The sequence below is a fragment of the Hakea prostrata genome, chromosome 1 (assembly GCF_041222555.1).
Source record: "Hakea prostrata isolate BN-2017 chromosome 1, UWA_Hpros_2, whole genome shotgun sequence".
NCBI lineage: Eukaryota > Viridiplantae > Streptophyta > Magnoliopsida > Proteales > Proteaceae > Hakea > Hakea prostrata.
In genome coordinates, this window is record NC_142600.1 from 74,199,213 (window position 1) to 74,223,917 (window position 24,705).

The 24,705-nt window shown below is 39.2% G+C and overlaps 3 protein-coding genes across 6 annotated transcripts; 2 read left to right on the forward strand and 1 right to left on the reverse strand.

Moving 5' to 3' along the window:
* Positions 1–264: 264 nt before the first annotated feature.
* On the forward strand, positions 265–15,345 carry LOC149029999 (pectin acetylesterase 9-like). 3 transcript variants are annotated; one of them, XM_089142320.1, is made up of 16 exons: positions 265–523; positions 632–723; positions 1,530–1,708; positions 1,816–1,898; positions 2,170–2,299; positions 2,605–2,684; positions 3,601–3,687; positions 5,843–5,967; positions 6,103–6,163; positions 10,394–10,450; positions 10,644–10,721; positions 10,810–10,915; positions 13,073–13,221; positions 13,415–13,535; positions 14,779–14,874; positions 14,964–15,345. In XM_089142320.1, exons 3-16 carry the CDS (start codon positions 1,594–1,596, stop codon positions 15,086–15,088), a joined length of 1,413 nt encoding a protein of 470 aa, XP_088998446.1. In that variant the 5' UTR covers positions 265–523; positions 632–723; positions 1,530–1,593; the 3' UTR covers positions 15,089–15,345. The 3 variants fall into 3 exon arrangements, with proteins under 3 accessions (XP_088998446.1, XP_088998445.1, XP_088998447.1); XM_089142319.1 differs by lacking the exon at positions 265–523 and having other exon boundaries at positions 544–723; XM_089142321.1 differs by lacking the exons at positions 265–523; positions 14,779–14,874; positions 14,964–15,345 and adding an exon at positions 13,682–14,458 and having other exon boundaries at positions 544–723.
* Positions 15,346–15,434: 89 nt separating this feature from the next.
* Positions 15,435–17,243, forward strand: LOC149030000 (pentatricopeptide repeat-containing protein DOT4, chloroplastic-like). The gene has a single exon (XM_089144313.1). It carries the CDS (start codon positions 15,435–15,437, stop codon positions 17,241–17,243), a length of 1,809 nt encoding a protein of 602 aa, XP_089000439.1.
* Positions 17,244–17,346: 103 nt separating this feature from the next.
* Positions 17,347–23,341, reverse strand: LOC149030001 (uncharacterized). Of its 2 annotated transcripts, none has more exons than XM_089142317.1 (3): positions 23,206–23,341; positions 20,126–22,088; positions 17,347–18,268 (listed from the first exon to the last, which is right to left on the reverse strand). In XM_089142317.1, exons 1-3 carry the CDS (start codon positions 23,319–23,321, stop codon positions 17,939–17,941), a joined length of 2,409 nt encoding a protein of 802 aa, XP_088998443.1. In that variant the 5' UTR covers positions 23,322–23,341; the 3' UTR covers positions 17,347–17,938. The 2 variants fall into 2 exon arrangements, with proteins under 2 accessions (XP_088998443.1, XP_088998444.1); XM_089142318.1 differs by lacking the exon at positions 23,206–23,341 and adding an exon at positions 22,987–23,187.
* Positions 23,342–24,705: the final 1,364 nt, after the last annotated feature.

Genomic DNA, 24,705 nt, shown 5'->3' on the forward strand with positions numbered 1-24,705 from the left:
AATTTTAGATCAGACAGTCCAAAATTCGGCATGACGATCCAGCGCACTTAATGCGGAACTGAAGCAATTTTGCACCCTTTAACCCATAGACGTGAGATCCATGGTCTGAGCCTGAGGCGTGGGACCCAGCTCCCAGCTCCCAGCTCCCAGCTCCCATGTCCTATGTTTTTTTTGGTACCCCCACTTGGTAGTATTCTATTTCTAATCTCACATGTGCTGCCACGGCCCATCAATCATCAGGCGCAGCACTGAAGCAAAATTCATTGTAACGAGCAGGTACTTCTCAATCCTTAGAAGACATCCCACATTGGGAAACTCAAACCAGTTTGTCCCTGTCATTTCTTGGGTGGATCATTGTGACTCGGATCAAGATGTCTTCTTTCTTTTTCATTTTTCCTGAGAAAACTACTTTTGGCCCCTAGCTTATAGCATTTAATAAACTCGGAACGACTTCGAAGTACACTCGAAATTTTAATTTCCAATCGACTCCCCTCATAAGAGCAAGGCCAGGCGTGAATGACGGGTAATGCTCGGTTTCAAGTTTTTCCTTCACTTCACGTAAATGGGGTCGTCTAAGGATGCGAACGGACACACCAACTAACTCTCTTGTGATTTGGAATTGGTTGGTTAGGAATGTTAAGGCTGGAGAGTATAAAAGCTGCTTTCAACAGCGAAGGAAATTCAGGTCGTTCGTTCTGGATTTGCTCTGAGATTGACAGCCAGGTATATCGTTATTCAGTTCAGATTTGCTTAGTGGAATTTTCGTTTTCGGAATTTCAGGTTTTGGTGTTGACTAGTACTTCAAATTTTCAAGTCTCTTTCCTCTTCATTTCTTATCGTCAGATGAAATTCTTAGTCTTGTGGAACTGAATATTTGATTTCGTTGTCTGCTTTTGATGTGTTATTCTCGAGATTTTGACAGTTGAGTAGTCCTTCCTCCAGCTTGTAAACTGTGGATCTCATTACTTCATTACTGTTTTAAGTTGTTAGATAGCTCTTAAGATAGACGAGATAGGAATATACAGCATTGGCGCTGAATGAACCATAGCCAAGAGAAAGAAGAAACTTGAAGATTTATTTTCGAAAGTGAATGAAGATTGGAGAATGATTTTTTATTGATTAGCATTTTTTAGGTTTATTTATTTATTTATTCTCCATATTAGGCGTGAAAGGTTGTTTTTTCATCCTTATCTCCAGCTGTCCCACTTGGTCTCCTTCCTTCTCCCATTTTATTTCATTCCTAGTTTGTCTTGATTCGTTTCTCTATTGTAAATTGATATCTTTCTTTTATTGTTCGTATTATTGACCATGACAGCATGGGATTTATGCTGTCTAATTTATTTGAAAATCCTCAAATATGAAAATCACCCAACTATTTGAGGAAACAGCTTTTTTTAATGGTTTGCTTAATGAGTTCCTATCAAAGTTAAGCCTTTAGCACAATCATCTGGATGTTTGGGAGCATTAATTTTCACTAGAACTTTTTTGCCTTTTCATCTATTTAATATAGTTTCTCCCCATCCATCCAGAGAAGAAGTGGAAGAAGAAAAAGGACAATCTGCAATTGGATTGATAAATTGAAATTTCATTTCAATGGACTTCTTTGCAATTAGCTTTCTTTGGCTGTTATGGGCTCAGGGTATATATTCACAAGACCGGCTTGCAGTAAAAATGACCATGGTTAAAAATGCAACAGCTCAAGGGGCAGGCAAGTTTGTTTGTCAATTTAAAAATCATATAGTATTTTTGGTTAATATCCTTGCTAAATTGTTATACAGTTATAATGATGAATAGTTCCTGCTACTGATTATCCAGTTTGCTTGGATGGAAGCTTGCCTGCTTATCATTTCCACCCAGGGTCTGGGTCTGGAGCAAATAACTGGCTTTTACAGTTTGAGGTAAAAAAGATGAATATAATTTTTGATTGAAAGAAAACATTAAAGGGAATAGAGAAAATAACATAGTGTCTCACTTTCCACTCTGCAGTAATTTCTTTACTTTCCACTCTGCAGTAATTTCTTTCTTTTTTCTCTTTTTTCCTCAATTGTTTTATTAGGAGTTTAAAGTGGGGTTCATGTCAATCTGCATCTGCTTAATATCGTTAGCATCTAACTATGCACAAATATTTCTTAATAATTCTTCTGACCAATGGTTCTGTCTCCCAAGTAGGGAGGTGGGTGGTGCAATGATCTAAAATCATGCGTAGAGAGAGCAAAAACTCGACGAGGATCTACAAAATACATGAATAAGATGGCGATTTTCTCTGGAATCCTGAGCAACAATAAGACACGTAATCCTGGTATGGAATGTGTTCTTTCTTTCTTCAGCTTTTCCTCATGATGATGTCCATGATGGGACGATCATTTGGTCAACCTTACTTTTTGTGAATTAGACTGCAAGAATTGGCTTTTTCAGACAACTCCTAGGTTGGGCTTGTCCATAGTATTTTTTGGCCTATATTTGCTATTCCTTAATTGTTAAGAGTTCAGTGTTAAACTCATTTAACACCACAAAGTAGTTTATTTATTTAGTGATAGTTGGGGTTTGAAATTGGTTTGACTGGACTTGTATGGTACCTTTTTGTTTTTCCTCTTGAAATGTCAGATTTCTACAATTGGAATCGGGTGAAGCTTCGGTACTGTGATGGAGCATCTTTTACTGGTGATGTGAACTTTGAAAATGGAGTATGTTTTTGAAAACTCAGCTGATATTTCTTTCAAGTTACCAAGTTCCCCTGTGATCTTAGAACAGTTAATGGGGGAATATCATCATAATTTTTGGTCCTTGATATCTATAAATCTCACACCCTCAAAAGGGTTGTTTAAACATTTTGACCAAAATTTATTCTTTTTAAGGTTGAGATTGTTATTAAAAACAAGCAGTAATCTTTTGATTTAACATTCTGCTAGAAAAATAGAAACTTATGCTTGCTATAAAGGGATTTGCTGACACGTTATACTGACAAATTCTAAAGAGCTTCCACTCCCCTTGTGATGTCAAAAACTATTAGTTCTTGAGAAATAATAAACACAGAAAGAACATGAACTGCTTGTCCACCCAATAAAAGCAGTAAGTATCAGCCTGGGAAAAACTGTAGCATATTGACTTCATAGTCTGTACAGAAACCCCACAAATTCCTTGCAAACACGCTGACAAAAATAAAAGCATCCCTTGGCCTTGAGTTCATCCTAATGTTCATAACCCTCATAAACACCAATGAACAGCAGGGGAGATTAAACTACCTAAATTTCTGCATTCTACAGCTTTTAAAATTGGGAAGATGGTACTTTTACTTTTCAGAGCTTTTATTGATTATGTAAGACAAACATTACTTTTTGGTGTATACAATATTTTGTCAATCACAAAGAGACTGTCCTTGCTCCAGATTATTCAAACATTTCCTAATAATACAAATCTTAAAAGAGAAGAAGAGGGGGAGAGCAAACCAAATCATGGCTGTATTGCATACTTGGGCCTTCACAGTTTATGAATATTAAATAGTTCCTCACTTGAGAAATTTTTTATAATGAGATAATAGAGGGAAATAAGGAATGTACAAGATGGTTTTCTAAGATGGTTCTACATGTGCAATATGAACAGACAGGTTCAGTTTACTTTAGAGGACAAAGGATTTGGAAGGCCATGATTCTCGATCTTCTTTCTAAAGGCTTGAATCGAGCAGATAAGGTACAGTTGATGATTGCCTCTTTGATTCATGCCAGTTTTATTTTTGAGCTAAACATATGCAAGCACATGATTACATATACAGCTAGCCATGCATATGAGAGTATGGTTATTTAAGTAATTCCAATCATTTATACATCAAGCAACTTTCTCTATGGAGATGTTCTTCAATTACAATTGGATATTCTCATCACATTCACAATGTGTAAATGTAACCTAAAGGGGAGGGGGTGAATAGGTTACTATTAGTGGATTATTCCAATGTGTCAAATAATTGAAAATTTGAAACTTAATTCAACAAGTTTAACTAATTCAAGCAACCACGACATAAGATTTTATGGTGGTCCAACTTGGAAGTCTACATCCACTCCTCTCTTGGCCTCATGAGAGTATTCCACTAGTTTTTTCTTTCAATACGGTGGGTGGTGACTTAAATCCTTATGAATTTATGATTCTTAGGGCAAGAGCACCCTTTACAATTTTTGTTAATGGGCAAGATTGCCCTTTACTAATCTAGTTCTACCTAGAACTAGAATTACAATAGGAACCAAAAGTACAATGATTAGGTGACACCTTACCGCTTAACTGAATGCGATGCAATGTAGAGATGAATGCACAAATGTAATGTTTGCATCATGTTAAGATTGCTTGAGCTCCCAACTAGCCTTCAATCACCCTAGCCTTAGTCAATCTTGATAGGATTGATTCCTTGGAAGGGTACTTCAAGGTGTGCACAAGGGTGAGAAGCTATATCAATATTGCTTGAGTATGATTTGAGGGATTCTGACTACTAGGAAAAGTGTTGTTATCGGGACTTGGTAGAGTTCTTCCTTTCAAGAGGTGCTGGTATTTATAAACTGCAAAATCTCCCTGAGTTTATGACCTAATGATTCTTCAACAACGTAATTTTGCTGAAATGGTTCATCAAGTGGATTACTTTCCGTTTGTCTCTGTGATTGAAAAACTTTTTAGACATTTGATAAAATGTATCAAATGGCTTGCCTTTGAAATAAAAGGCTGGCCCTTTGTGGATAAGCAGCAAACGTTCAACAACTGGATGCTTGGTTTTTCTTTGGTTTTTAGTCCTCCTAACTAACCCTGAGTCCAAATTGACCCTACCTAAAATGTCCTAGGTCTATCTAATGATGGAATGGACATGATGGATGAGTGTGTGCAATTTTACATGTGTATCTAGTGTTCTAAGTGCACTTGGTCCACTTGAGCTTGGTTGATCCTTCTTCTTGGTTCTTCATGGTCTTCAAGCTTCAAGTCCACGTACTCCCAATTATTTATTGAATCTATGGGTTTGGCCTTCACTTATGTCTTGGTTCCATTCATTTGTGTCTCGATCATCCTTGCCTTGGTTCCATTTTCTTGATTTAGTTCATTTGGCTTAGACACATCTTAAACAAGATATTTGTCCCTTATGTTTGTTATCATCAAAATTAATTAGAGGCTGAAGTGGCATTCCGCAACACAATGGTTGATAAGAACCAATGTGATGGCAAATTTTGTTCTTTCACCAATGGTACATTCAAATTAACAAGTGTCTTGCTCCCAGCGCTTTGTAGAGTTACCCACACACAGCTTTTACGGACAAATCACATTTATAATTCAAAAATCAGAAGGAAATCCAGCGCAAAACTATAAATCTCCGTAAAGTTTTTAGATTCAGAAGATGAATTGTCTCCAAAGCTTAGTGTTTGAGGACCCGAGGGAATAATTTTCAACAGTTTCTGTACATTCATTGAAGTCTCTTTCCGTTCAAAGGTAAAGTTCTTCGCTTTACATAGTTTTTTGCAAAACAACAATGTTACAAGGCTCCAAATTGCCATGGACATGTGTGAATATAGAGATCCTTAAAAAACACACGGTGTATGCACTAATGAAGTACCCATCCATGATTGTGCTGCACAGACCTAAGTTGTAAGTTAGGCATTGAGAGATCTTCAATTGCGTACAAAAGAAGTCTTTTTCAAGGACTGGGGTTCTGTGCATGCCTGGAGTCATTAAATGTGTAGAAGTTACATACAGCATCTGAAATCTGCATATTAATGTTTTTTTGTTGGATGAATAAAAGAGACTTTGAGGTGAGAATATGCATATTTATGGTTCTATGCTTTTGCACATGCTCATGTGTGTATGCATTTCTTTGTAGGCTTTGCTATCAGGTTGCTCTGCAGGGGGTCTGGCAGTATTTTTGCACTGTGATGACTTCGCCCAGTCCCTACCTAAGACTGCCACTGTTAAATGCTTAAGTGATGCTGGATTTTTCCTTGATGCGTAATTCTCTCCATTGATAAACTTTAGCACTACATAGATATTACATGCATAGTATTTTCATTAAGAAAAGACCTTAAATTTTATATGGCCTTAGTTCTGATCAAATCTTCATGGTTTTGATATTTTCTCTTACAGAAAAGATATAAGTTTGGACTACCAACAGAGGTCCTTCTTCGAGAAACTTGTTGTACTTCAGGTACACCTCCACCCCAGTAGTTTTCCTAGTAATATACTTAACAAAATTCTAGTTATGCAGTTCATCGTTGCACCATTTTTTATGACTGTTGATTTTTGACAATTATGTGTAGTAGTAAAAGCTTACTACTCCCTCATTTCACCATTTCTTATGACAGTTGATTGTTGACAATTATGTCAAGTACTAAGAGCTTATTAGGCATTTGCTTAATACTGTTATGGGGAAACTACCTACGGCAGATCTGCTCCATCAGAGAGGCTGTCGTGTACAGCTCCATTGTCACTTCTGTGGCCATTACCCCTTTTTGGCACATCACCTCTTTATCATGTGCCCTTTCACCACCCACTTATGGCATTCTCTTAACCTTCATCGATGGGATCCCACACGTCCATTCGAACTCCAAATTCAAGACCTTACCACTCAACCTGCCAGCTCTTCCTCTCACAAACAGCAGCCCTTTCACACCCTTATAGCCCTTTCGGCCCATTGGGGATACTATAACATGATTATCAACTCTTCTACCCCCCCCCCAAAGATTCCAGAAGCCATGTTGCGCTTACAACATGCGATCCATGCGTTTTCACCCCCAACCCCTCTTCACCTCCCTGGTAAACATATATCTCTCATCAGGTGGGAACCTCCACCTCTGTGCAAGATCAAATTAAATGTGGACGGTTCTTCATTTATTAATCCAACATGCTCAGGGATTGGTGGTCTAGCTCGTGACTCTTGTCATCAAGTGGTGTTTGCTTTTGGACAAGGAACGTGCTCTCAAGACTCTCTTACAGCCGAGGCACAAGCAGTTCATCGCGGTCTTTGCCTCACTCTCGACTTCCAGATCACACATATCCAAGTAGAAAGAGATAATCATCACTTGTTCTTTCCCTTAAACATCTGGAATCTGTGGAAGTTGGAAAATCTCACACCTCATTTCCGACATTCGTAGGCTGGCAGCATCCTTTACTGAATGTTCCTTCTCCTACATCCCTCGTGAAGCCAATTTTGCAGCTGATGAACTTGCTAAATTAGCGGCCCGCACACAGGATTGGTTCATGTACCATTTCTCCCCACCCCCCTTTTTAGCTTGGGTTTTACTCTTTGACTTTTTAATGTGTAAGATCCCTAGGGGATTTCAGTTAAATAAATAAAGCTTTCAATTTTCCCACCAAAAAGAAAAAAAAAAGTATATAAACTATCCTTCATTTAACTCTTGGAAATTGAGAATTTTCGACCACCACAGTTCCCCACCCCTTGCTTTCTGCTGTGACTATATGGACATAGATTGTTGGGGGAACTCCTTGATTCTTACCTGAACATATCTCGCTGTAGAGGATCCAAATGAAAGGTTTACCAGAACTAGAATACTCACTAAGCATTTTTAGCCATCTGTCCTTTTTGAAAATCAAGAACACTAGTTATTGCAATGCGAACTATATTGTTATTGTTGTCACCATAGTATGTGGTTTTGAATTTCAACAGGATGATCCTTTCTGTTCCTTATTCTTCTTCTTCCCCCTTCTCCCTTTTCTTTTGTGGTTTGGGTATTGATGCAACTCTTAAAGGGGGGGGGGGTGGGAAGGAAAGGAAAAACTGCAAATAAGATGGAAAATGAAGATTAGTACATGGTAATTAGAGTTAGTGAGGAGCTAAACTCAATGACTGGGCAAAACCATTCAGGTCTGGGTTCTTGGAGACTCACTCAACCCAAATATTGGATCCGTTCACCACTAAAAACCTCTAACTCACTATATGGTCCCTTCATGTCACAGCCACAAGTTCCAAAAATACAAAATATCAATTCTCTTCTTAACTAGAAGGTCTGATGGATTGTTATGTAGGGATTGTAAGGTTATACTAGGGGAGAGCCTAACCACAAAACATAAAGTTGTGGTCATGGATCTGTGCCGCACTGCCGATGGTCGTAAAAGATATGAACATATTTCCCTTAGGATAAGGCAAAATAGAGCTTAAAAGGAGATACTTGGAAATCATTTGCAGATGGCATGGTCAAGCAAATAAAGTGGGACTTTGAGAAGACACTAATACAATGTGGAATGAGAATTACTTGTATTCACGAGGTGTCTAAAGGTGTTCTAGGCAAATCAAAAGGAATACATCATTCATCTAGAGAGACTCAGTAGTGGGATGATGAGGTCTAAGCAGCCATTAGGTTAAGAAAGTTAGTTTTAAGGCTTGGAAAAGGACAAAGGATTTAGAGGATCTACAAAGGTGTAAATTTGCCAGCAATATAATAAGAATGTGGGGAAAGTAAGACAATGAAATATGGAGATCATTACAACAATCAGAGTTTAAAGGTAGTAATAGTTAAAGTGAAGAAAATGTGTAGAGATATCAACCAATTTAGCTTGATTAGAAATGAAGATGGTAAAGTACTACAAGTAATAATGCTCCAGAAGTTTGCAATTAGTCATCAAGACTCCATATACCATGGATACACATTAAAAGTTATGGTGTCTGAATAAAACAAGGCACAAGACTCAAATGAAGTCCCATTATGAAATACCTAAGGTATCCATGGCCCATCTTGGTTAATCAAGTTGTTTAGTAAAACTATTAACATCAAGGCGGATGACTTGATGATCTTTTGTGAGGCTTCTCCATTCCAATCGTGGCTATTATGGGGGCCTTAACTGAATGATGGCCAATCAACCAAGATCTTAAAAAGAACCAACTCAGTGGGATAAAAAGGTTAGGGTTTAGGGCAAGTTGATTATGGTTTATGGGGTGATCTCAAATTGGGTGGGGGGGGGGGAGAGGGAGATATTAAGAAGAGGTCTGAAGGTTATTTCTACAGTCTACTGAAGAAAGTCACTTCAAGTAATAATGCTCCAAAAGTCAAGCGCATATGCTCTCTTCCCTCTCTAGCAATGTCTCCATCGCCTTCTGTCTTCCTTCCATTTCTCTTTCTCTCTCTCTCTCTCTCTCTCTCTCTCTCTCTCTCTCTCTCTCTTCCTCCTTCCTCTTCTTATCCCATCTCTCTCTTCCCTCTCCTCTCGTGTTGTCTCTCTCTCTCTCTCTCCCCCCCCTTCAAACCCTTTCTTCCCTCTTTCAATTCCTTGTGTGTCTGAGCCTATGCCCTCTTGTTCCTTCTCTCTGTTTCTCTCTGTTTCTCTCTTCCCTCTCTATTGTCTCTTCATCCCATTCCCTCTCTCTCTGTCTCTCTCTTGGCTTCCACTTACTCTACCTCTGTCTTCCTTTCTTTTTGCTTCTTTCTTGCCATGCTGAGAGTTTTCCTGAGCCCTGCTTCCCTGCCCCTGCCACCTTTGTTGTGCTTTGTCCTGGTCCCCCTGCTACCATTGCTGCTACTGATCAATGTGAAGCTTCTGAAGTTGACTCCGTTGAAGACCCTGCTCCTGATGAAGATTCTGAACCAGTGCAATTTCCTCATCCTTTGGTTCTGAGATTGCTGATATTAGCACAGTGAATCCTTCTCCAGTACTACAAGTTTTAAATCTTGTGATGTTGCTCCAAGCAGTAAGGCAGCATCTAGGTTAAGAAACTCCTCTAATTTGATGCTATTCCACCTGCAATCCATGCAGAGTGAAGAAAAAGAGATTCGTGAAATTTCTAGGTTTGGCTTAGTCGAGCTTGGCCTCTTGGCCTTGTCTTCTGGTCCATTGTTGCCTAGTGCCTAATTATTTATTTCTCTTTGTGCACACTTTTAAGTTTGTTGCATGGCTTGGTGCCTCATGTTGATCCCTTTTGGTTCTCTTTTGTATTTCTTTCTCCCTTCTTTCCATTGGTAATGAATTTTTTATTAGAGTTTTGGAAACAATCAATTCAAAAAGTTTGATGGGAGGTCGTTGAGATGGTGTAATGTGGGGTGAATTCCTTGATTTGGGAATCAGGGTTTTTAGATGTTAGAATGGGTTGAAAATTGGACTTTCTGCAGGTTGTTGGTATAGGATAGTCCTCCAAGATTGATTAGGATCGGATGGGTACAAAATTAGAGAAACGGTGTACCCAGCCTTCCCCTGTTTCCATTTCTTAAACCTGTTACCAAGCATTCAGCAAGTGCAAATTTGACCAATGCACCAAGCACAATCCTTGCTACTAATGATTGATTATGGGACAGAACTTCAAGTCGGCTTAAAGCATGCTATGCTTCATTTTATGTTTCTATGAATTTTTCCCTTCATGTATAACCTGTTTCACTTATTTTGTCCAAGGTTGTGTTGCTGTTTCACAAATCAGAACATAATGTTGCAGGGTGTAGAAAAAAATCTGGACAGGAATTGCACTAGTTCTCAATCTTCTCCGAATCTTGTAAGAATCCTAGTTATTCTTCCCACCCCCATTCCCCTTCTCTTCTTTCCTTTGATAGAGGATGGATGTGACCACAGAGTTCTGTTTACTGGAGTAAAATTCTGACTTAATATGGGACCTTTGTTGAAAAATGGTTTGTTCAATCTTTTTTTCCTCTAACTTGTGGTTCTAAAGATTACAAGTTCTTGTGCAGTGTTTCTTCCCTCAATATGCATTGACATACATAAAAACGCCATTCTTTATCTTAAATTCAGCATATGATGTATTTCAGGTAATAATTCCAGCTTTCTTTAGGTTGAACTTTAGGTAATGTCTAGAAGCTGTGCCTATTTTTAACTGTCAGAGTTTCATGCTTGCAGTTTCATCACATATTTGTGCCACCTTCTGCTGATTCAAAGGGACGATGGAGTAAATGCAAGCTAGACCCTGCTGCATGCTCTCCAAGTCAGATAACCACCTTGCAAGGTTGTTCCTTCACCTAATAATATTGTAGTTATTTGTTCCTTCAATGACTTCTTTTGTTCATTCAGTTGTGGGCTTCCTCCTCACATCCCCTACCCTTCCCCCAAAAAGAAGCACCATTTTCCTTTTTGAGACTTTACTTTTTCACGTAGAGGATAAGACGTAGGTATCAGGAATTTAGGACTCCAAGAAGTATTTAATGAAGAGATCAATAAGATACAATCATAACTCTTTTAGCATGTCTGAGGGGAAAAAGTAATTTGGAAAAGGGTTGTCCTCTGCCTCTGCTGGACTGCTGCATCTATGGGTTTCTTCATGCCATACAGATCTCAAATTGGGAAGCTGATATTTATAGAAGCTCTCTTGGTCATTTTAGTCGTCCATGTTAGAAAGAAAGGTTAAAAGCACAAAAGTGTAAGAAGAAAAAGTCAGAGCAGGGATTCCTTGTTTGATTGGGACTTTATTTCTGTTTTCTAGTTTTCCCAATTAGGATCATACACCTATAATATTCTATAAATAAAGGGGATGGTTACTTGTGGCCCCACAAGTTAACATGAATCCTCCTTGGCTACTACAAACATTCTTCTCCTCTTCTTCATCTTTTCTTCTCAGTTTTTCCTTTCTGTTTACAATCTCCAGTATGGAGTCAGGCACTACTTGCTGCAAGAGTCTGGATCCTCTACTCAAATGGAGAGGAAATTTTCCAATCCACTTGGTTAGATTCATAACACATGTCTAATAATAATAAAAAAAAAACCCTCTTTTTATGGTGGGAGAGAAAAGATCTGCCTTCCTACATTTTCAGAATTTTCCTAGAAAGAGGATTTTATTTTTAGATTGGACACTTGTCATGAATCTAACCACGTGGATTTGAAAATCTCCTCTCAATGTGGGTAGAGGATCTAGACTCTCTGCAAAGCCTCTAGCTAGAGCACTGTACATAACTGAAAGCAAGATAAAAGCAATCTGAAAGTCCTAGGAGTGGGGAGAATCAGGTTTGAGGAAGATAGAATCATGTCTTCCTATGGAAATAGCTGTTGAAGTTTGATGACAAATCACTGAGATCTGTTATATTAGCTAATTGTGGCTCTCTCACAGACTAAAAGCAGGCTCATTCACATGAGCCATTATTGAACCATGTGTAAGGGTATCCTGAACATAGAGAGTTTCCTTGAACATGGCGATACAGTGGCTTTTTGTGATGCCTGCTGCTACACAGTCTGACCATTGAATGGCATATTTGCTGATGTTTTCCAAACTGCATATAATAAAGTGAATCACGTAATTAATTATTGATTCTGGCATAGTTTGGAATCAAATTTTGCACCTGCATGTGAATTATTGGAATCATTTGACAGTGCACCCTTTGGCTCTTCCTATTCTAAGCTACTGTTACCCATGCCTGGGGGAAGAGTGGGTGAGAGGCGAAGACTTGACAGATATAGAGATAGAAAACTCTGGAATTTCTCTGCAGGATGCAGGATAATTATATGCTGTCCTACTAATTTCCACTATATGATACTCACTTCGTCCCTCCATACTTTTCCAGCTTCTGGTGCTTGGGTTATAGAAGTCCCACTTAGAGTGATGATTTCCAGTGTCCACTGTCTCATTTAATCACCCAACTTCTAATGGTATCCTTTCCATTGCTAATTTTTGCATATTTATTACAATTACTAGGTTGTGTTGTGTTGTTTCTTTTGATGGTCATGAATTGCATTTCCAAAAGGACATTTATAAGTTCCTGGCAGTTGGCAAGGTGGGAAGTGATGGAAACTAATTTCAGCCACCACTTAGGTCCTTATGGAAGGGAAAGAGATTTTATGATGGTAAAGGGTCCTAAACTCCTGTGGAGTGATAGCTAAAGTTAATTAGTTTTTTGTCTGCCCATAATCATATATTATTAGTGTATGGGTTTTCCAGACCACGAGAGATGAGTACCGGTACTATTTCCTGACTCTGTAAATGGTTTCAGCCCGTCTGTTTCCCCCCTATTTCTTGGGTTCTCGAAGGAAAACCGAAAAGAGAAAGTAGTGACCAGGCTGTAATAAGTTGCAAATTTAAATGCTTATGCTGTAGAAAAGTTTTTTTCTGGGGGGATGAATAAATAACTATCATTTGAGCTGTTGTATCTTTAATTTTTAAATTTCCACCCTGCAGGTTTTAGAGACGAAATGCTTGCAGCTTTGAAATCCTTCACTGATAATTCAAAAAAAGGCGGATTATTCATAAATTCATGTTTTGCTCATTGTCAGTCTGAATTACAAGATACATGGCTTGAAGCCAACTCTCCCAGAGTGCACAATAAGGTATTTGGAAAATCTTTTTCCATCTTAAAACTTTTAAGCCAGGTGCAAAAAACAGTGGCCATACTATTATTTTTCTCTCATGTATCTGTCCATGAGATTCTATCCGAAATTATGCAAAACTTTATAAAAGTGCATTTCATTTTTTTTAGCCTGGGCAACTTTCATTTTAAGGATCAATTTTACTTTTATGCAGACAATTGCAGCGGCAGTTGGTGACTGGTATTTTGAGAGGAGTGTCACAAAAGAGATTGACTGCCCCTACCCTTGTGATAAAACTTGCCACAACACCATACCTGGAATACCTGAGGCTCCAGGTATGCATTATTGGTGAAGAATGCAATTAGCTGTGAGAAGAAATAATAGTAACAATGGTTGAAATTTGTACTTCATTGAAAATATTTGCTGCTCCTGTTTGGCATTAGGATCTTGTTAGTGTCTGACTACTGACCCAAAATTTTAGGCACTTCCGATCAAGCAGCTACTTAGAGGTGGAAGTGGGTACACTATCAGCATTCTATTCATTCAAAGCTGTTGTATCTATGAGTTAAAGTTTACAAGCTCTACATTGGCTAGATTCTGGTGAACACGGAATTATCCTTTCAGTTTTCCTAGAGAAGGTGAAGGTTAGGTGGAAATGACTGAGTTTTGGATGCTCTTGCTTCACTGATGGAGTCAGATGAGATCTTGGATGGATTACCAAGACAGTCTATGAATTCAGCGCATATGGACTACCAGACATAATGCAATCCACTTCCTAACACATGCTCAAAGTTGGAAAATGCTAGTCTTGGATTTCCATTAGGTTTACCATTTTTTGGGGAAAAAATAAATAAATTTTAAGCAAAGAAGCTGCAAAATTCTTTGCTGCAATTCTTTGTCAATTGTTTTTAATTTTTTCAATTACATGAGCTTATTTGGCCATGGAAGTTTTATGTATTGTGTCCAATGATTAATGGAGCTTGTTGTCTTTAAGTGGCTAATAAGTTTATGGTAGTATGATCAAGGTACAAACAATTTGTTAGTTGGAAGTCCATCTCCTAAGGTTTCGCTTCCACCTTAAGTGATGAATGGCAGCATCGAAGACCATCTTACTAGTGATGTCACAAATAGAAGAGTCATGAAAGGATCTCAAACCGGAGAAGGGACAAGAGAAGAAGAGAGCAATTGATATTATTTTTTTTGGATGAATAAATAATATATTAAAAGCAACAAGCAACACTACAAGAGAAGAATACAAAGGAGCCGAACTTTGGGGGGGGGGGGGAGGAGCAATAAGCTCAAGTGTGGGGATGAGAGAGCAGCTGAGACCCCAGAAACTAACAATTAACCTATTTTTGGGGGTTAGCAGCAATTGCTATTATTGTTAACCCATAGGTTGAAGAATCTGTTTCTTCTAAGCTTTGACATAGACATATTTTTCATATTGATCTTTGGATACAATAGATAACTCTATACTGGTTTTCTGTTAAATTCTGAGTCAAATCTTTTAGATTTTGATTCAATTACTTGTCTATAACAACTGCATAAAACCAAGAGGACTAATTTCGATACCTACAGGGCCTAGTTCTCCCCCAATATCAGGGAATAAAACTCCACCAACAGGAAGTGGTTATTCACCAGCAGTGGCAGGAACCCACACTCTTTGCTACCAGGGTATAGTAGAGATTCAATTTTTTTTGGTTATCATTGCAACTGTACAGCTCTTTTGGTGAACACAGCACCAATGCAACTTGCAATCTCAGATACAGATGCTGGCTTGAACATGGAAGAACTAATGAATGTCTCCTCTATTGAAATTTACACGCAACACAAGCTGCAATCCCTCATCTTTGAACATAGCCTGGTTTCTCCAGCAAAGCTTGGCTAACAGCTAGTGTTGTGAACAATACTTTTATTGAATCTACACAGTTCCACTGGTAAGGCGTGCAGTGATTTTCTCTCTTCACTTTTTATCTTTTTCCAACAGCTTCCATACACAGATATCACTTCCTCAGTGTTGTAAATAATGTATTAGAGTAGTGTTTGAAAAAAATTGTATAAATGCCTGGCAATGTTCTATACTTTTATCTCTCATGTATTAGAATAGTGTCTGAAAAAGAATAAAGGATTTGCCATACCATAAAGATGGCATTATCTTCACAAAACTAACGTTCATCAAGATGGCCAATTTCAGTCAGTTAAGGGACCGTTAAACAAGAAGGTACTGGTTCTAAATGCTCAAGCTTTGGCTCGACAATAGGAAGACCAAACGCGCTTTGCTCCTAGTTAATAACTGTTGCTTCTTTAGTTCGGTTTGCTCAAATGGATATTCATGTATTTCTTCCTCTGTGGAAGCACGGAATCATTACTGTAAGAATCAATCTTATTACTTCTATAGATCTTCTAGCATTCCTTTCACATTAGACTTGCAGAGTCTCCGAGCTTCTCATGCTGTCATTTTGAAAAGTGGGCTTAAGTCTGACTATTCGATCGCCATCGATCTTCTTCTCGCTTACTTCTTTAATGGGCAGCTTTGCATTGTCCGTTCCATTTTTGCTGTTCTCTTTGAAGCTGATATCTTGTTGGTGAATTCATGTCTTAGAGAGCTTTGTTGTAATGGATTCTTTGAGAAAATCCTCAATCTTTACTGGGTTCTTAGGCTATCTAATGGAAAAGCAGACAATTTTACTTTCCCTTATGTGCTCAAGGCCTGTGCCACTCTTGCTACTTACGAAGACGGCATCTTGATCCACTCACAGGTTCTGAAAAATGGATTTAGCGAAAATGTTTTTGTCGCCAATTCTCTGATCGACATGTATTCAAAATTTGGGTGTATACAATCTGCCCATGATATATTTGATGAAATGCCAAAACGAAATTTGGTCTCCTGGAATTGCCTCATTTCTGGTTACGGATTGAATGGTTTTCCCAATATCGCATTGAAATTATGTAGTTCAATGAAAGTGGAAGGCTTGAAATTAGACACGGTGGGTTTGAAGATTATTCTTCCAGCCTGCGGTCAACTGGGTACACTTCGGCTGGGAAAATCTGTCCATGCTCATGTCATTGTTGTAGGTCTGTCTTCTGACACAATATTAGCTACCGCCATTATGGATATGTATGCTAAGTGTGGCAGTCTACGTGTTGCTGAGAGACTCTTCAAAAAGATTCCATGTAAAGATGTGATAACTTGGAATGCCATGATCAGTGGGTATTCTCAAATGGGAGAACTGGAAATGGTACTTGAGTTCTTCAAGAAGATGCAGATCGAAGGTGTGGGATTCACAGTTGTTACTGTACTGGTTGCTCTCCAAGCTTGCGCTGATTTGACAAACCTCATCACAGGAGAGATCATCCATGGTTACATCATAAGAAGTGGACTAGTTTCAGATTCGTCTGTGGAAGCGCTTCTGATAAACATGTACTCAAAATGCGGAAAGCTGAATTTGGCCTATCAAGTGTTTAGGTGGGTATCAAAAGAAGATGTGAACTCATGGAGTGCCATGATTCATGGCCTCGGCATTCATGGACATGGAGAAGCTACTTTGATGGGTTTTTTCAAGATGTTGAAGAGAGGCATTAACCCTGATGGTCTATGTTTCCTCATTCTTTTGTCTGCTTGCAGTCACAGTGGAATGGTCAAGGAAGGGTGCATGCTTTTTGATTACATGGTTACACAATTCCAGGACCAACCTAAACTAGAGCACTATGTCGCTATGGTTGATCTTATGGGACGTGCAGGATTAGTCAATGAAGCATTCAAGTTTATCACGTCAATGCCATTAAAACCAGATATAAGCATCTGGGGAGCATTCTTGGGTGCTTGTAGGATTCATGGTGATTTCAATATGGCAAAATTGTCTATGGATCAAGTGCTAAAGACAGATATAAGAACTGCAGGTTATTACAATCTCATATTAAGTATTTATGCAAACAGGGAAGCCTGGGAAGAAGTCCAGAAGATCAGATGTTTGATGGAACAGAGTGGGATGCAAAAGGTATCAGGACATAGTAGGTGCTTAGAGGATTCATGGTCAGTTTGAGATTGTGATAACGTGATATCATCTGTAGAGCAAATTGCTAAAAAACCCAACAGAAGTGCAATTTACAAGAATCCTCTGTTTAGCATTTGGTCAAAAATGGTAAAGAACTGCCAAATATAGATACACAAGTGCTACAAAAGGTTTTGCTAAAAGCAAAGGTTAAATCAACAGAACTCTGAAAAAAGAACATATTTCTCATGTAAGCGATAGATGCTGTCACAACAGACCCAGCCCTGCAAACTTAAGCTTGAAGAAAAACATTTCTAAGCCGTATATGCACATTTTTTCTTCTCTTTTGTAAATAGTACAGGCAAAAACCTACTCTGTTAAGTTTCTGACAAAAATATTAGTACAAGGAAAATTGAATAATACCCAGATTCCCAGAGGAAGGATGTCAACTTCTCCATGGGAGTAATACAGATAAAATGGCAGGAACTAGAACTTTGTGTTACCAGGTGATGGTGAGCGGCAACTTTTTCTTGGTGATCATGGTATAGCAACAACTTCGTACAGAATGCAGTCCTTAAACATGATCAGACACATCCATGGCACACTGTACTCAAACGTGATAGGAGACTCAGGTAGCCCATCCGTGGCGGTACCCATGCAAACACCAGGCAGCAAATCCCACATCCTCGATTTCAGATTTGTTTCTCTAGCAAACTCTGGCCAACACCAAGCAGTTCAGCTTAAAGCTAGACTCGGGCAATTGGAGAAAAGGGTGGTTTCACCACAAAAGATGGAGAGATCTCTTCCAATTTCTTTGTTGCTTTCCTTTTCTCTTCCTCTGCAACTGCTTCAATCAAGAATCTCACTTCTTCTTCGAGCAGCAACTTCAACGAATTGCATTGTAACCTCTGTCTGGTCCTCTCTTGTCCAGCTCCAGTACAATCTGCGGCACTGTGCAAGATAGCAACACAAATTGAGAAAGCCTGCACTGTGGACAACTGAGCATGAAAATCAACCAAATACTGCCCCTCATCAACAAGAGTCATGGTCAATGCTGGTATCTTCTCTTTTGCTCCCTGTGTAAAGAGAAATAAACAGCAATATGTCACCATGCATACCAAATTCTTAACTGTTAAAATAGCATTGCAATTTTACACCCCATGAAGGGATCATACAAAATACTGTAATTTGCCTTGATGGGTAAATCTCAAATCTGATTGTCATTTTTGTGTAACAATCCAAAATCAGAATGACAAGGACAATGGAAAACATACAGGAACTGACCACCCACAATTTGATAGGATTCCATAGGAGGTCTTCACAATGCAAAGATGAATCCAATCAAATGACCATAAATATAATTATTCTACAGTACATCAAATAAAAAAGAGGAATAGAGTAATAGGTTGTGGGTTTGACTCTAGCCAAAGCATCTCCCCTGAGGATGTAGTCGAAGTGTGCGCAAGCTGGCCAGGATGAATACAGTAATAGGTTTGTGGTAATGATTGCACGGTTGTGATTGGCCATCTAATTTCATCACCAGCAAGATCTCCTCAAAAGGAACGATGCATTCCAAATGTGATTTTTTGTTGATTAAAAAACTAGAAGAGCACAGCTATGAGGCAATCCAGACATGCAAAGCTGGGGCCTCAAGCTCCACTCCTCATCGAATTTCAAACCAACCCAACTTAAGAAATTGAAAATTTTGGAACAGCATAAAGGGGTTCAGCTCCTCTCCATGGAGAATATCTCCTAGAGAGTGCCCAGTGAAGTCTGAGAATCTGCCACATGAGAGTATACCGATCCAAAGGCCAAAACATAATTGCCCTTTTTACCCTAAATGAAACCACAAGATGCGACTATAGAACCCAAACCCGATTTGATTTACATCTTTCCCCTTGTCTAAAATTGATTTTAGATCTTCATCTTCTTTGTTCGAAGCCTGCAATAGAATGGGGAATGAGGGGAAATTTCTGGTTTCAATCTTTAGCTTTCAATCTCGTTTTCAAGCCTTTTTCGGACGGTGAAGCAAATGACTCTGGAAGATGGTGACTCTGGAAGCCAATACCAATATAAAGGTTGAAGAGACAAAGATGAAGAATGAAGTTCTCCACCTTCAAGGAGGAAATGTAAAACTTAAACAAACGGGGTGTCTAAATGGTTTCACTCACTTGTCAGAGATGGACTTGAAAGAGAAGAAACTTAGTAACAAAAGATGCATAAATGGAAGGGTCAGAAGTTCCAGCGATGGTGGGAACATAAAATACAGGGGGGTCCGGCAGTGGCCATGAGGGTGGATATGCAGTGGAGACCAGGGATCCACAGACCAAAGAAAGGCAATGAATGGGCACCTTTGAAACTGCAGAAGAGGCTGCCTATGGCTACGAATGTGCTGCTCATACCATGAGAGGCAGGCTTGGAGGCTTCAAATGAAGAAGCCGTATATCTATAAATCAGTTTTAGAGGAAGGGGAAAGATGTAAACCAAATCGGGTCTAGGTTCTATATTTGGATCTTGTGGTTTCATTTAGGGTTAAAAGAGCAATTTTGTTTTGACCTTTGGATCGGTATATTCCACATGGCAGATTCTCAGACTTCACTGGGCAATCCCTGGGAGATATCTCCATGGAGAGGAGCCAAACCCCACCTAGAGCATGCACAGCACTACAGTAGGATGCATGACCGTACACAAGAGGTCAAGCCATCAAATGAGACTATGAAAGAGGATGTTGAGTTTCAGTCTAAAACCTGACTTTAGGACATCTAGCTGTCAGAATTGCCACATCATTCTTTGAACTGGCAAAGGAACACCCAAGACAAGGTGATATTTTTATCAGGTCAGGTCCACAAACTTAATTCCCTCTACAGCATATTTATGCTTATCCAAAGCCAGTCTACCGTAGATCCACAATCAGCATCAAATAAATGACATACCTGGACAAAGAGCTCCAAAGGCATGCGGTGCCTCAAATGATGATATCCTGCATTCTGGATATTGGCATTTCCAAAGACAATAAGTGGGCAGGTCATATCCCAGCCACCACAATCGCAGCCTCCACCAGACCTCCATCGATCCAATAATGATGAAGGACCACCACCATCTTTTGTACTGGGCAAACCATGGGTTCCAGTTGAAGTCACAGCCTTTACCTTGGCTGGACTTATGTTTTGGGGAGTATCATCACTTCTCCGCTCAGATAAAGATAGATCAAGCAAGTTTGAAGATGTCTTTCCACAAACCCCTTCCTTGTCTTTAAGGCTTTCCCTCTTTTGAAATGGAACTTGGACAACAATTGCTGCAACTTCAAGGCATGGATGCAGATCTGCAGGAGCCCAGGGATAACTTGTTGAAGCATCTGAATCATTACACGCATGTCTTCCTCGCTGTTTGGGCATTGCAGGATCTAAGACACCATTCAAATCCATATAAGAGCTCTTCTCTGCATCCGCAGTGGAAGGAACCTTGGGAAGTTTATTGGTGTCTGCTTGACAGTGAGGGCTGTCTTCTGCACTGAAGCTCTTCCTTGCATGTGCAATATCATACAAGACGAACTCTGTCACCATGGAGTTATCAAAACCTCCAGAACTTCTCATTTCAGAACATAAGTAACAGGAAACTTGCATTTGACCAACCATTGCCTCTTTGTGTTTATCTTTTGAACCCCATCCACTGCTACTCTTCTTTCTATCATTCAAAGAGTGGAAAGTGTAAACCCAATTGAAAGCATTATGGCCTTTCCATGTTTTGGCCACAAGGGTATCTTCTAAGTTATTCCGTGAGAACTCCAGAAATGGAACTCCATGTTTATACTCCAATTTAAGAAGGCCCTGCAAGTGAACAGGTGATAAGGCCACATCCAAACTGTGCTGATCTTTCTTAGCAAGATGAGTACTGGACTCTTCCTTCTGTACACTGTCTACATAATCATTCAACAAAGACTTAGAGACTGTCTGGTTCCTCCTAATACTTGTTAACCCTACTGTTGTTACATCACCAAAATTTTCCACTGAAACAGGTGGAGTCCTTTGAGATTTAGACTTCATGATTGGATCCAACATCCTTCTAATGGGGTTTAACCGGCCCTTTGTGCTTGCTTTCGAGTGTTCATTCTTAGACCAATAGCGAGAATGGGTCTTTCCCACCTTTGCCGAAGAGGACTTCTGCAGAGCAAGGACTGTATCTCTTTCCAAGGGACAATGGCCACTGTTCAAAGGACCAAAACTCTGATCACATCTCAAAATCGTCTCAGCAGAATCTTGATCTCTGTCCTCCTTATCTAGAGAGAACTCAATAAAATAATCTGATGGGCCGTCCTTATGAGCAACATTACCTGGGGAGGAGCACCCATAGAAGGATAGATCTGAGGAACCCTTAGAACTTGGTTCCATGTCCGTTCGGTCATCCAACATTGTGCCCGGGTCTGGGTCTGTTGCCGAGGACGTCAGCGATGATCTATTCAGCTGTGCATACGAGCTTGAATCATTTGGCTGTGACAAGGAATTGACTATTTGGAAGGACAGGGATGAATCACTACTGTGCAACAATTCAATCTGCCTTTTACCCTCAAACTCTCCCATTTTCTTCATTTTCCTCACTTCTGTTGAGCTCTGATATATAGAACCCCTCTTCGGCCCTTCGTTACCTGCTATCTCACTTGGTCTATATGGTGTGATGCCATAAAAAAAATCCTGAGAGTCATCAAAGCCGATTTCTGTGTAGTCCTGATCTGCGCTCTTTAAGTCATACTCTTTTTTTGCAGGGTTTCTTTTCAGATCTACGTCTTCAGCTTTGGGGCTAGAGCAATGAGAATGACGAACATTACTGGGAGTTCGACCTACTCTATGATACTCTTGAAATTGTAGCTCAGCGTCCAACCCCATAAACAAACAGAAAGTGCTGCAAGAAATGAAAAGAATATGTGAATAAAAAATAAATTATGCTTCACTTAAGCAATGGTTCATTTGATGCATCCAATTATGCACCAAACATCATAACTGCTACCTCCCATTAACAAGACTCCAGTCATAAAAAAACCTACAGATCTTGACAATGGGCGAATGGTACCTCACATCAATATAAAATGGCACCAAAAAGTTCCAGGTAATATATTCAACCTACTGAACAAATAGGTGTAGTACTGCTTGGTGATAAATCTTCCTCTCATACACTCAATTTGATCCGTAAGGAAAATTTGAAACGAGTAAACATCTAAAAATAAAGAATAACGGCATCCAAAGATGCAAACTTTACTAAGAAACATACATGGATGAATACAGAATTCGCAAAATATGCAAACAAGAACTACAAACGTAAACAACACAAGCTCATTTACTCTCATTGTAGATCTATGAGCTCCGAATTAAATAGTAGAAAAAACAGGGTAATAGGAACCTATAAAACGTTCGGTAGCTTATTTTACAAGGCCGAACTCTGAGCAAAGTCCATAAAAGAAACCAGTTAGAAACCTAAAGATATCATATACCAAAAAAAAGAAAAATAGAAAATCAGAACAACCTGGTAAAACCAGATCGTTAGTTCATTTAGGCTGAAACCAAAAATCCGTGGTAAATCGTCTGTCACTGATTAAACTCCCAACGAAGAGAAAAATAGTAAAATGCAGAAACGAAAGGTCATCCGTTGCATTTGCATGCCAATTCCGGACCCAATTAAGCAAAAAGAAAAAAGAAAGACTAAAAAAGCCAAAAGGAATTCCCATATTTCAACCAGATCTCATGGAAGTGAATTCAGCCCAAGAAAACTAAAATAGAACGAAAACAACAGTTAATTGAAGTACCCATTTGCTTCATCGATCTTGAAACATACAATACGTTAGAAACCCTAGCTCTTTTCCTAGTAGAGCAACCAAAACCCGCCAGGAAAACACTCTTCTCCACAATTAGAAAACAACCAAAAGAGGTCCTTTCAAAAGTTCAGTTCAGTTCAGTTCAAGAATAAGAACAGCAGAGCATGAAAATGGAAACTAGAGAGAAAGATAAGAGTGTGAGAGGCATGCCTGAGAGTGCCTGAGTGAGCAGGAGCTTTGTTCGGTGAGTGGTCATTCGCAGGAAGTACAGAGCGAGACTTAGAGAGAGACAAGCAACTGAGATCCTTCTGTTCATGTCCATTCATGTCCACTTTGGAAGACCATATTCAACTTCCAAGTCCATATGTTCTCTGGTTTCCTTTTTCTTTACACCAAATAAGAAAAGCCTAGGTACAGCGCCAGCGTAGCAAAATGTATATCATCACGTGTAAAATTGTACGGTCAGTAATTTAGTATTGTACAGTTAAAGAAAATCTGTGCCTAAAACTGAAACTAGATCCCTATTTAATAGGGGAGTGGGTGGATAGACTTCAGATCCTCACCCGTCGGTGGAGCATAGACTGTTCTCCGACGGCTTCCCAACCAGACAAACACGTGGGGTCCACAGGTGAAAATTTGAAGTTTTTTTTTATTTTTTTCAAAAAGTATTTTTCACCTGTGGGCCCCACGTATTTGTGTGGTTGGGAAGCCATCGGAGAGCAGTCTGTGCTCCCCAACGGGATGAGGATTCGGATTCAGGTGGATATGGTGAAGTGAAGGGTGGATTGTCAATCTCTAGTTAAGGCTTGAGGAGTAAAAAAAAATTCTATTTTTTTATTTTTTTTTAGCTTTTATGTGATTTCTAGTGGGAGTGGTGGTTTCTAGCAGAAGGTTCCGCGTTGATTTCTGACAATGGGTGGGCTTGTTCCAAGTGAGGTCTAAGATGAAGATGAATGAAGTCATGCATCTAAGAATTGGGTATGGAATGACAATGTGTTCGAGTAATGTATAGTCAAAATGCTACTGTAAAGACAAAATAGTCGATAACCGAGCAATATTCCCAATTAAGGAAGGAGAATAGAGTTTTACCCCACTTAAAGATGTGTATCATTTTGTCATTTTAAGGACTTAGACCCACATGCATAGCAGCATAGGGTATGGAAAGAGGGGTGGAAGGAGTCCGGATCACTTCCCTTGACGAGGAACACCATAAGAGGCCCCACCCCTATTTTTGTGGAAAACCCGTTTGGGGATTGTGCTCCCTATCAAGAGAGATGATCTAAACTCAATAAAAAAATGTGTGATAGGATAAAGATTCAAATCCAATACCTCTTTATATTTCTTTTCCCCCTCTATCTAATAAATTGCCACCATTACACTAAAATTAAAACATATCCACCATTGAGGAGAATCTAACTACCCCTACTTGTATTCTTGGCATAGCATGAGATATCAAGTGTTTGGTTTTGAGGTTTGTGAAATATAAGTTTTTGTATTCATCAGTGGAGACTAACAACTGTGTTAACTCTCGTTGTATTATCAAGTGGGGATTAACGAATCATGCTTACGAGCAACGCTGCTTCCAATAGTGCACAGTCTAGATTCAATTTGGGGTTTAGAGAAAATCTTGGTCGTTGAATGATCACTTTACTCAACGGTCCAGATTTGCTATGAACTCCAAAATACATTTGAGTCTTTGACTGTTGAGAA

Bases quoted from the DNA above. Each gene is read 5' to 3' on its own strand.
- LOC149030000 (XM_089144313.1), top strand. From the start codon at position 15,435: ATGCTCAAGCTTTGGCTCGACAATAGGAAGACCAAACGCGCTTTGCTC.
- LOC149030001 (XM_089142317.1), bottom strand. From the start codon at position 23,321: ATGAATGGACATGAACAGAAGGATCTCAGTTGCTTGTCTCTCTCTAAG. The intron at 22,089-23,205 runs GCATGCCTCTCA...CATTTCTTGCAG, and splicing joins GCTCACTCAGGCACTCTCAG to CACTTTCTGTTTGTTTATGG. The intron at 18,269-20,125 runs GTATGTCATTTA...CTCTTTACACAG, and splicing joins CTTTGGAGCTCTTTGTCCAG to GGAGCAAAAGAGAAGATACC.
- LOC149029999 (XM_089142320.1), top strand. From the start codon at position 1,594: ATGGACTTCTTTGCAATTAGCTTTCTTTGGCTGTTATGGGCTCAGGGT. The intron at 6,164-10,393 runs GTACACCTCCAC...ATAATGTTGCAG, and splicing joins AGAAACTTGTTGTACTTCAG to GGTGTAGAAAAAAATCTGGA. The intron at 13,536-14,778 runs GTATGCATTATT...CGATACCTACAG, and splicing joins TGGAATACCTGAGGCTCCAG to GGCCTAGTTCTCCCCCAATA.